At 47.9% G+C, this 12,483-nt stretch overlaps 1 protein-coding gene across 2 annotated transcripts in view; it reads right to left on the bottom strand.

Annotated features, from left to right (window-relative positions):
- The window catches only part of Acsf2 (acyl-CoA synthetase family member 2), a 43,284-nt gene extending 31,158 nt beyond the window's left edge, over positions 1–12,126 (bottom strand). For both annotated transcript variants that reach the window (XR_005090289.1, XM_028868971.2), the window contains exon 1: positions 11,922–12,126. Coding sequence is in view for 1 of the 2 variants with exons in the window: in XM_028868971.2 (XP_028724804.1) it covers positions 11,922–12,049 (128 nt within the window). In the remaining variant the exon portion in view is untranslated. The remainder of the gene's footprint in view (positions 1–11,921) is intronic.
- Positions 12,127–12,483: the final 357 nt, after the last annotated feature.

The raw sequence follows: 12,483 nt of genomic DNA, 5'->3' as shown, positions 1-12,483 counted from the left end.
TCTCTGACCTTCAGACAGGTGCGGTGGAATCCATGTGTAAATTTGTAGATGGATAAATGTAATAACAAAATTACATACATTTTTTTTAAATAACTCTATTTAAAAAAAACAGCAAGCCGGGCGTTGGTGGAGCACGCCTTTAATCCCAGCACTCGGGAGGCAGAGCCTGGCGGATCTCTGTGAGTTCCAGGCCAGCCTGGGCTACAGAGTGAGCTCCAGGAAAGGCGCAAAGCTACACAGAGAAACCCTGTCTTGAAAAACCAAAAAACAAAAAACAAAAAACAAAAAAAAAAAAAAAAAAAAAAAACAGCAAGAGGTTTGCTTCCCGAAGGTCCAGCGCTGGCAGGTAGCAAGCCTAGATCCTTTCTGAACACACTGCTCTTTCTGCTGCAGCCCGGTCACAGCCTCACCTAGTGGCCTTGCCACAGAACCCACTGAAGGGGTAGTCTCCGGAAACCTCTCTCGGGAAGAGTTCTCAGCAGGAGTCCCCCATAGTACTCCCCCTATAGGGATCCCGTCTGCCCTCAAGCACACACATGGCTCTTTCTATAATCTATCTGTGGCACTTAATTCATTACCTCAGCTCACTCTCTAGTCCTCAGGGTTCCAGCTCACCTTTCTCCTCCCAGCACCAACCATTGGATTCTGTCTCCATAGTTGCCAGTTAAGGCAAACCCAGAGGGTCTCATGCTCCCTGCCAGGCCCAGCCTCACAAGACCTGGACAGAAAACACAGGTGGCTGGGTCCAGGAATCCCAGGTGGAGTCTGAGGCATTCGGTCCAATTTCAGGGTGGGCAGCTAACGACAGGGCTAGCAATCATCACCCCCAACACAAAGGATTACTCTAGTTTGTCTGCGTCAGCCACAGCCACAGCAGACCTAGGCTCCAAGGAGCCACTGAGGCAGGGCTATTGATAATGCCCGAGCAAACAGGCCCATGAGGAGGAACTGTTTGTTTTGCCTCCTGAAACCATACCTATCGTTATGATTCTTGGAAGTTGAACCAGAGGTCAACAGGTGTACCCTGCTGGGAGTTTGAAATGCCCCAGGCCCTGGGCAAGGCCTCTTGATCTTTTCAGACACCACTAGAGAGGAAAGATGGGTAGAGCGGATGCCAGGTGCCCAGAACCGCAGAAGCATCTCCCAAGCTAGGGTCAGCTGATGAAAGCACCACGCCAGCCACCAGCAAAGCTTTTGAAATGAAATTGAAAGCAATTGCCAATTAGACCCAAGTCATGAACTAACACTGACCTTTGTCCCCTTCCCTCACTGGTATCTGATGCAAGGTCAGTGAACCAGCTAGCCCAGCAGGCAGAGGTGTTGGCTGCCAGACTTGAGATCAATCCCTGAACACAGATAAAACCAACTCCCACAAGTTGTCCTCTGACCTCCACATTCATGACATGGCACATACATCACAAATGTAATTTATTTATTTTTAGTTATTAATTTAATTAGTTAATCTGTTTACTTTGGCTTTTTGAGACAGGGTCATACTATGTAGCCCTGGCTATCCTGGAACTCTCTATGTAGATAAGGCTGACCTTGAACTCATGGAGATCCACCTGCCTCTGCTTTCCAGATGCTAAGATTAAAGCTGTGTGCCACCACACCAGCATACATATGATTTTTGGGGGCAGGGGTTGGTTTTTAACAGGGTTTCTCTGTGTAGCCCTGACTGTCCTGAAACTCACAGTGTCTGTAGACCAGGCTGGCCTCATACTCAGAGATCCGCCTGCCTCTGCCTCCTGAGTGCTGGGATTATAGGCGTGTGCCACCACTGCCAGGCAATTTTTTTTTTTTTTTTTTTTTTTTGGTTTTTTGAGACAGGGTTTCTCTGTGTAGCTTTGTGCTTTTCCTGGAACTCACTTGGTAGCCCAGGCTGGCCTCGAACTCACAGAGATCCCCCTGGCTCTGCCTCCCGAGTGCTGGGATTAAAGGCGTGCGCCACCACCGCCCAGCTGATTTTTTTTTAATAAGAAAAAAATATAGTTAGGGAAATGGCTCACTGGTTAGGAGTGAGTACTGCTTTAACAGAATTTGGTTCCCACCTACACCTCATAACTGCCTGTAATTCCAGCTCCCGTGAATCCAACATCCTCTTCAGGCTGCAAAGGGAACCTGTACTCACATGCACAGACCTTCCCATCATGCATAATTAAAAATAAAATATCAAAAAGAAAAATGTAAATGATCAATAAGACTAAGGCCACCAAGTGGGCCAGGCATGACAGCTCACACCTGGAAACTCAGCACCTGGGAGGTAAAGGTAGAAGGATCTGGAGTTTAAGGTCATCCATGACCACACAGTGACTTTGAGGCTGGCCTGAGCTACATGAGAGCCCATCTCAATGAGAAAAAAAAAAAAAAAAAACCCAGGACATCTTGTGCACATAAAACTGGCTTCTCAATAACCACAGACTAGCAATGCTGTGTAGTCAGTTTAGGTGGGAGCTTTGGTCAGTAGTGAGTGCCAGATTTATAATTGGTCAAAGTACAGTGAATAGGTGACTGCTGAATGCCTGTCCACAGCTGGGCCATCTACATCATCCATTCCAAGGTTCAGAGAACATCTCAGATGAAGAGGTGTAAAGAATTAAGAGCTGAGGGAAGGTGGAGGAGATGTTTCCTGAGAAGCTGTGATTACCAGCACACAACCGAGGCCAGATTGGGTCCGTCAGCATCCTGTCATGGGAGGAAAAGGGGCTCATGAGCACCCCACCTCAGGAGATTTACACAAAAATAACAGTTGGTGGGGGGAGGGGACATTTCTTCAGCGGTGTAGCCACTGGTAAGGTGTCCAAGCTCCTATAAAAGTCACACCTCTGCTCCTGTAAACAACCCTAATGTAACTCACACACTTACGCGAGCGCACGCACGCACGCACGCACGCACGCACGCTTTGTAAACCAGACTGGCCTTGAACTCACAGAAATCCGCCTGCCTCTGCCTCCTGAGTGCTGGGATTAAAGGCGTATAGCACCACTGCCCTGCCCTAGCCTGCTTTAAAACAAACAAACAGAACAAAAACAAAACAGAACAAAAAAACCCATTTATTTTAATTTTAGTTATGTGTGTGTGTGCATGTGGGTATGTGCACGTGAGTGCAGGTGCCATCAGAGACAAAAGGCATCGGTCCCTCCGAAGTTGGCATTACAGGCAATCATGAACCACCTGAAGTGAGCGGTGGAAACCAACTGGGATCCTCTACAAGAGCCATATTAGAGCTCTTAACCACTGAGCCATCTTCTGAATCCCTAGCCTGCTTTTTAAAATCCCCACGCATTAACAAGGACACATAATCTACCCACAATAAATAAGCAAATAATAAGAATGGAAGAGTCACGGGAGAGATGGCCAGCAAATATTTCAAGAGACAAACGCACTGATAGCCATGGGCGTGTAAACTTAAAACCACAGCAGAGTGGCCCCGGAAGTGCTTCAAAGTCCGACCACTCTAAGTACCGGCAGCAATCTAGGGAAACAGCAAGATTTGGATGTTGCTGGGAGTCACAACAGCACAGATCTTCCAGGGCAGTACCCTGAAGAGCTGCAGTGTCAGCTCCCCGGCTCAGCAACCCTGCTGCTGCACATGACACTCACGCCATGGACTGCTGTGCAGCAGGGGAAGCCGGGAATCCACATCCCCGGGCATCAGCACGAGCAGATGCCTGCTTTTGAGAGAACATGCTAGTTTTGTTCACAACAATATAATATGTTGCCTGTATACAAACACAAAAACAAACAAAAAAAGCATTCACATGGAATGACTACATGTGCTTTACAGGTCTAACAAATGTAAACTGTATACACTAAATGATACAATATATCACCTGTTGGCTCAGGGATATGTCAAAAGTATAAACCAGGTTATGATGTAGCTCCGTGTCAGAGAGTCAGAGTACGTTTAGGCTATATAAAGGCTCTGAATTCAATCCTGGTATAAAGAAACAAAGTATAAGACATGCTTTGCTACAACATAATTAGATTTATGACAGGAAAGATATAAAGGAGACATCAGGGCTGAGGGTGTGGCTCAGCAGTTCAGAGCCCTCCTGCTTTTCCAGAGGACCAGTGTTGGATTCCCAGCACCCACACTGCAGCTCACAATCCTTGGCTCAAATCCTCTAAAATTCCAGTTCCAGGGGATCCGACGCCCTCTTCTGACCTCCATGCACACTGCATTCACATGCTGTACAGACATACATGCAGGCAAAACAGCCACACACATACAATAAAAACTTTAAAAATGGGGCTGGGGCCGGGCGGTGTTGGCGCACGCCTTTAATCCCAGCACTTGGGAGGCAGAGGCCAGCGGATCTCTGTGAGTTCAAGGCCAGCTTGGTCTACAGCTCGAGATCCAGGAAAGGCACAAAGCTACACAGAGAAACCCTGTCTCGAAAAACAAACAAACAAAAACAAACAAACAAACAAACAAACAAAAAGGGCTGGAGAGATGGCTTAGCAGTTAAGAGCACTGGCTGCTCTTCCAGAGGATCCGGATTCAATTCCCAGCACCCACATGGCAGCTCACAACTGTCTGTGACTCCTGCTTCAGGGAATGTGACACCCTCACACAGACACACATGCAGGCAAAACACCAATGCACACAAAATACAAACAAGTAAATTTAGAAAAAAAAAACTTTAAAAATGGGGAAGGGACTTCAGTTTTATCAGTAATGGTGTATTTCTTCCACTGATAACCCTTCTGAAATTAAGTATGGCTAAGTTGTATTTCTGAGTGACGGAGACACAGGTGTTTATTATTCTATCACGTATTATGTTATGTCTTGCATATTTCTCGTTTGAAATTTTACTTCACTTTTTCCTGATGATTAAAAACATTAGTTACATGTATTTGTTCGTGTGTATTTGGTGGGGGCAGAGCATGTAATGGCAAATGTGTGGAGGTCAGAGGACAATATGGGAAGTTTATTCTCTTCATGTTCTACCTACATGGCAGGTCCTGGGGATTAAACTAAGGTCACCATCATCAGGCTTGCTGCCTTATGCTCTTCTCCCACTGAGCAATCTTCCCTAATTTATATGTATTAGACAGAGTGTCCTGTATTATGTAGCCCAGGCTAGCCTCAAACCCAATATGTAGCTTAGATTGGTATTAGATAATCTTCCCTCCACATCCCAAGTGCTGAAATTACAGGTATATACCACTATGTGTGGCTTTTTATTATTTTAATATGATTCAGAGGGAAAAAAAACGAAAGAAGTTTGCCAGACATGATGATACTCATGTTCTAATTATTTGGGAAGCTGAGGCAGGAGGATCACTTAAACCCAGGACTATGGAATTAACCGGGCAATATAGCAAAACTCTATCTCCTTGGGGGGGGGGGATGTTAGGGGCTAGAGAGATGGCTCAGTGGTTGAGAGCAATTTCTGCTCTTCGAGAGGTCCCAATTCAGTTGGCAGCAGCAGCCACATCAATCGGCTCACAATCAACTGCCACCCCAGCCCCAGGGGATCCAACACTTTCTTTTGGCTTCTGTGGGCGCCACACACATGTGCCATACACTCATATAAATACATACAGGTACATATAAATCAAATCAAATAAATAAAATCTAAAATAATATTAATAATAAAGCAACGAACGTTTAGTAGCTCCCGCCTGTGATTCCTGTACTCCGCAGGCTAAGGGAGGAGGAGCACTGTGAGTTTGAGGCTAACCTGGGCTACATAGTAAGTTCCAGCTCAGCCTGGGTTAGTCAGATCTTGCCTCAAAAAAAGAAAAAAAAAATCTAGAGGGTTAATGCTTTCTTCACTAGGGCATCTAAAGGGTTAATGCTTTCTTCACTAGGGCATCTAAAACATCACGTGATGAGGTGACTTGTTGACTCAAAAAGGGAACTCAAAATCAGGCTCTTTCCCCCCATCTCCCTTGCAAACCACCCTGAGATTTATTGTCCCAAGACACCACTCCCTCAGCCTATCTGCCGTCAGTCATCAACACCCGGGGCGGGGGGTGGGTGGGGGTGGGGTGGGGTTGGGGGGTTTGCTCTATTTTTAGACACAGACATAGTGATTGACCACCTAGTTGCCTTGGTTGGCAGGAAGGATAACCTTGGATACTGGACCTGCAAACCCAGTGTTAAATAATCCTCCTGCCTCCACACCCCATGTTGAAAGTGCAGGTGTGTATCCCTGTGCGTAGCTTTTTATCATATTAATTTCAGAGTGTATGTCTGAGGCCGCCTCATCCTGAAATAAAATCACAATCTTTGTTTTGTTATTGTGTGTTGGGGATAGATCGCAGGGCCTCAGGCATGCTTGGTGAGCACTGTATCACTGAGCTACCTCTCCAGCCAGAAAGGTCTGATGTTTATCTACTACACATAGGACGATATACTTACACCAGCTACAACCTGCAACTCTTATTACAGAAAACCAACACGTACTTGTGACAAAATCCAAATGAGAGCATTAATAAGGGGCCATTTTCTTAACCCAAGGCCAATTAGACAGTGGTCACTAAGAGCACAAAATAACCTGATGTTCTAAAAAGGTCCTCAGAGAGCTAGCATGGTGGTGTACACTTATAGTCCTACCACACAGGAGGGTGAGGAAGGATGACTGTGGTGAGTGTTGGGATAGCTGGGTCTACAGAGTTCCAGACCAGCCTGGCTACAGAGTGAGACCTTGACCTGTACGCCACTCCCTACCCCCCCCCCAAAAAAAACACACAGGTGTGGTAACTCATGGTTATAATTCAGAATTTCCAAGGCTGAGGCACGAGAGGTATTATGAGTTTGAAGCTAACCTTGGCTATAGAAAAAACAAACAAGCAAATACAAACACTTCTCCCTAAAAAAGAGTCCTCAGCGACTGTGACAGTCCTCAGCAGTTTAAGGTCATTTTGGCCATTTTGGCCAAGCCTGAAGAAGACCCAGTTCAATCCCTAGGCCCCACATGGTGGAAGGAGATTGTCAAGCATAGACCAATACACACAAGGAAATAAATACTTCTGGAAATGTTTCAAGGTCCTCAGCAGGGGGAAGAATTAACTCTGACCAAGTTGAACACGCTGTGTAAATAAAAACATGAGAAAAAGAAAAACTTAGACCTGAGGGTGGTGTTGAAACCAACCCAGTGACTGAGCACTTGAACACAGAGTGTGTGCAAGGTCCTAGGTCTGAAATCCAGAGCTCATGCACGCACACACACTGTGGGTGGTTAATCATGGTACAATTGACTGGACTTGGAATCACAGGGCTGGAGAGTGTCTTCCAGGGTGTTTCCAAAGAGGCTTACTGAGGCAGGAAGAGCTAACCCGGATGTGAGCAGCACCATCCCACAGGCCGGGATCCCAGACTGTGCCGAAAGGAGGAGGAGGGCTGAGTGCCAGCATTCATTTTCTCTTCCTTTCCTGACTGTGGACACAAAATGACACCCCTGCCATCATGTCCTCCCGGCCACGATGGACTTTGCCCTCAATCCATGAGCTAGCATAAATCTTCCTTAAATTGTTCTCCTCAAGCATTTAAGTAAAGAAAAGGAACCCATATAAATGAGAAGGAAGAAATAAAAAGTGCAGCTGGGTGTGGAGGCTCAGAGCTGAAATTCCAGCATTGGGAGGTTGAGACCGGGCGATTGCTGTGACTCTGAGGCGCCTCTGGACCTCTACATCATGAGATCCCATCTCAAAAAATAAAGCAAGAAGGAGCTGAAGAGGTGTCTCAACAATTAAAAAGCACTGGCTGCTCTTCCAGAGGACTCAGGTTCAGTTCCCAACACCCACACAGTGGCTCCCAGCCATCTTGAATTCCAGTTCCAAAGGACCTGATACCCTTCCTTTTCTGGCTTCTGGGGACACCAGGTAAGCCTGTGGTGCAGAGACACACATACAGGCAAGACATCCATGTGCAGAAAGGTAATGTTTTAAAATGATTAAATAAAATAAATAAAACAAGAAAGGAAGGAAGGAAAAGAAGAAAAGGAGAGAAGAAGAAGAAAGTTCTGTCCCTTGGGAAGCCGGGTAATGAGTAAACATGCCATGGTTTGAATGATCTTCAAATTCATATGGTAATGATTCTTAAAATGTAACTTCTGGCCACGCATGGTGGGGCACGCCTTTAATCCCAGCACTCTGGAGGCAGAGACAGGGGATCTCTGTGAGTTCAAGGTCAGCCTGGCCTACGAAGTGAGTTCCAGGACAGCCAAGGCACAGAGAGACCCTGTCTCCGAAAAGAGAGAGAGAAAGAGAAAATGTAACCTTTGGATCATGAGGCCTCTGCACTTGGGAATGGGGTAATCCATCCATGTTTCTGTGGATTAATGGGTTATAGAGGGAGTAGCTCTTCTTTGAAAGGACTCTCCTTGGCATCTTTTCTGGGTCTCACCACGTGATGTCCTGGGCCATGTCATGACCCAGCAGGATGGCTCTCACTGGTGCCAAGTAGATGCTGGCACTGTGCTCTTGGACTGACTCCCATCATCCTTCAGAACTCTGAGCTAAGTGAATCTCTGAGGGGAGGCTCACAAATTGCTCTGTTCTCTGGCGTTCAGTTATAGCAAATAGAAAACAAACCATTTATTCACTGAGCAATACATTTAAGATCTATGCAATTTACCATATGTAATTATACCATAAAGTCCTATGGTGACTCAATATAACCTCCCTGAAGGAACCCACAACCTATGAAGGAAGCAGACTACAAAGAACTCCTTAGGAGTCAGAACCGCAATAAAGATTTTGAACGCAATACTCAATTGGCAAGAACACTCACTTTCAGCATCCTGAACGGAACGGCTGGTAGATGTGCATTTATGGATACAAAGAGAAAGTACATGCGAAGTTGAGTATTAACGAAGCCTTCCTACGAAACAAGTGAGCAGAGGATACCAGTTGCATAACCTGTACAAGATTCTGGGTTTGATTCCTGGTTCTGCTAATAAAAGAAAAAAAGAAAAGGAGAAGGAAGAAAAAAATGATGGGAGAGATTTCTAAAGTCTGAAACACTTAGGGTTCGGGCCCCTATGCTGCAGGCTTCCCCCTTGAGACCACTGCACAGAGCCCCAGTCGTTGGGGGTCGGGGGTGGAGTCAGGGATGGGGACAGATTCAATACTCTTGACCTTTGATGGAACTGCAAAGGGTCCAGATCAAGTCTAAATCTTAGCTATGCAGGGTCAGCCCCACCTCAGAGGAAAGGCTGAACGCAGTGGCAAGTTTCTGCCTCTCCCCCACCAGCAAGCCCGCAGGTAAGAATTCATTAGCAGCAAAGTAACCACACTCGGAGATTAGGAGCCAGGTTTGTATCTCAAGACAGGCTGGCTTCAAATTCTTGTTCTTTCCTGTCGGGCAAAACCAGCAACCCGAGCTGGGCATGACGATACACGCCTGTAATTTCACAGTTCCAGAAGCCGAGGCAGGAAGATTGATGGCTTCAGGTTGCAGGTCAGCCAGGGTTCCACACCAAGACCCTGCCTCCAAAACACAAACAAAACCCAAATATGGACCCGGAGTGACTGACCTGCTGTGCTGGGTGGCAGCAAAGCCTGCCTTTAACCTCATCAGAGAGAACGGAGGACAACAGCCTTCCCACACCATCATGCCTGAGCACACCATCCAATTATTGCTCCCCTCATTTCCTCCACCCTCCCACCGGGTCGGGTATGAGAGCCATGGCCTAGGTGCTAGACACAGGGAAGGAACGCCTTCAGAGAGTGCTGACTATCTGAGATGCCCAGGGGGAGACAAACCACACAAAAGCACCCAGAGACAGCAAGGAAGGATGCACACAGGAGAGGATTGGGAAGAAGATTAGCCAGATGCTCAGAACCGTCTTTTTTCTCTGGATAAACAGGTCTCTTCTAGACACGGTTTCTCTGAAGCCTGACACTGAAATCCTCAGAGGTCACAGGCCTGAGGCAAGTAAGTGACCTGCTTTGTTTACACAGGAAAATGTCAAAGGTCAGGAATGTTGGGGCTAGCTAGGGAAATGGTTCAGTCAGTAAAGTGCTGTGCAGGCATAAGGAACAGAGTTCGGATTCCCAGCACTCACACAAAAGCTGGGCACAGTTGCTCAGCCACTGGTAACCTCTCAGTGCTAGGGAGAGGGAGACCGAAAAGGAAAGACCCCTAGAAGTCATTGGCTAGCCAGCCTAGTCAAATCAGTGAGCTCCAGGCTCAGTCAAAGACCCTCGCTCAAAACAGTAAGGTAGAGACAGATCAAGGAGAACATCCAACATTGAGCCTTCCCCTGCACTTAAAACACAGGTGCACAGACACACATGTGCACCTACACACACACACACACACACACACACACACACACACACACACACATCCATATGAACCACACACACAAATCAAAGCACTATTATGTAACGCTGGATCTGCTTCAGTATCAAAAACTATATGTACTTTGGGGAGAAACTTCTCTCTTCAGAGTCCTCACAGCTTGCAGGGATACTCAGGAGTTCAAAGGTGAGACGGGTCAACTAGGGATGGGGTAGGGTCAAGTTAGCCTAGAGAAACAACAGAGAGGAGAGAGACGTGGGAGAACCTCCCTTAAAAAGTGCCCTCCACCCCCCTAATGGGCCCATTTCACTACTCAGCCGTGACCCATAGGTCTCCTCAGGAAATGAGACAGGGAGATACTAAAGTGCTTTATAGGGGCTGGGCATGGACCTCAGTGGTAGAGTGCCTATTCAGCCCGCAACACAACCACACACACACACACACACACACACACACACACACACACACACATTACTGCTTGCTTCCTAGTTTTCAGAAGGTGGTAATCTGAGAGTTCCAGTCAAAAAGGCATCTTCCAATTTATCTGTCCAACTTCTTCTCAGAAATATCTTTTTATTGGAGGCAGGGAAATCAAGACAAGGCTTCTTTGTGTAGTAGCCCTGGCTGTCTTGGAACTCACTCTGTAGACCAGGCTGGCCTGGAACTCTGAGATCTATCTGCCTGCCTCGGCCTTAAAGGCACGCCCCACCCCTTGCCGCCTTCGTGGTGTCTTGAAAGCCAGTTTGCAGAGGTATATCCCTCTCTCGACTGTTTCCACTTCTCCTGTGCGAGCCCACAGCCGGCATAATATGGACAGGAGGCTTAATAGCTTGCCAGACCGTGTGGCAGAGCATGACCAGCCATGTGCAGGCCTTCCCCCTGCTGGAGGCAGAAGATACCACCACTCAACCTTACTGCACAGACTGCTCTCCCAACCTTGGCTTTTCCCACGGTGGCAATCTCCCGCAGTCCCTTCAGTGCCTGACCACATTAGCTTTATTCAGCCAACCCTCTCCTGCCAAACCCCTTCCCAGCCCTTGCACGGAGGACTGATTAAATCAGACCCCAAAGTAAGTGGCAATGTTGAAAACAGAGGGAAGAAACCGGGTGGTGGTGGTGGTGGTGCAAGCCTTTAATCCTAGCACTCAGGAGGCAGAGGCAGGTGGATCTCAGTGAGTTCGAGGCCAACCTGGTCTACAGAGAGAGTTCCAGGATAGTCAGGGCTACACAGAGAAACCCTGTCTTGAAAAAGGAAAAAAAAAAAAAAAAAAAAAAACAGAGAGAAGGAACTGCTATACCCAGTTCCCTGAGGACCCCTAAACCGTCCCAAGTTTTTCACCAAAGCAGATACAGCTGAGTGTTCCGGTCACACTCAACCCTGTTCCTCGGGTATGCTGTTACACCCCTGGCTCTGTGTGCCACACGGGACGCATACAGAATCCTGATCTAGAATTTGAACTCTGTCTAGGACTACTGCCGCTACCAGCAAGCAGCCCCAGAAGGCCCGCTATTTCCTTTGCCTAAGTGGTAGGGTGGTGTGAGTGAGGGCCACCCAGAGTGGGGTCAGCCCCTGCCAAACTCGGCACAACTCCCAAGTTCCCTCCTCCTCCTCCTCGGGACTGCCCAGCCCCCTCTCTTTTCGGGGAGCTGCTCCGGGTACCTGAGAGCACGGACACAGTGTAACTTCAAGTTCTGCAAAGGCCGAGAGAGCAGCGTCCGGGGTCCCTGCGCCCCCAGGCTCGCGGTACACAGCCTCCCGAGGCGCAGCATCCCGAGGTAGACAGCCATGTCTCGCTTCCGCTGCAGGTCCCGGCCCCGAGTAAACTTTGAAAGTGAACAAGGCGGGGGCTAAAGAAGAAGAAGCCGGCGGGGAGGCGGGAGGGTCGCTCTGCCTATGGGGTGAGGAGGACTGGGTCCCAGCGGGGCGGGGCGGGGCGGGGCGAGGAGAGGCCGGGAAGTGGCCACCTTCGCGTGGGAACTGCAGTCCTCAAGCCCGCCCTCGAAGGACCACCTTTGTTTTTCTTTGTTTTTGTTTTCGGGGATCCCAAGGCCCGCTCTGCAGCACAATACAGGGCCTTCCTGCAATCATCACCCGGCTAAGATTGGAGAGCCGAGGAGTTTCATAAACGGGAAACCAATCAGGCGTCTATAATGGGCCAGATAGCAACTTCAAGGCTAGTCCGTCCCGGGTGCCCGGTAGATTGTGGGTCACGTGGGAAAAG

Source organism: Peromyscus leucopus, chromosome 8b, assembly GCF_004664715.2.
Source record: "Peromyscus leucopus breed LL Stock chromosome 8b, UCI_PerLeu_2.1, whole genome shotgun sequence".
NCBI classification, from domain to species: Eukaryota; Metazoa; Chordata; class Mammalia; order Rodentia; family Cricetidae; genus Peromyscus; species Peromyscus leucopus.
Note: the sequence above shows the minus strand (reverse complement) of the source record. Positions and strands in the feature narration are given on the sequence as shown.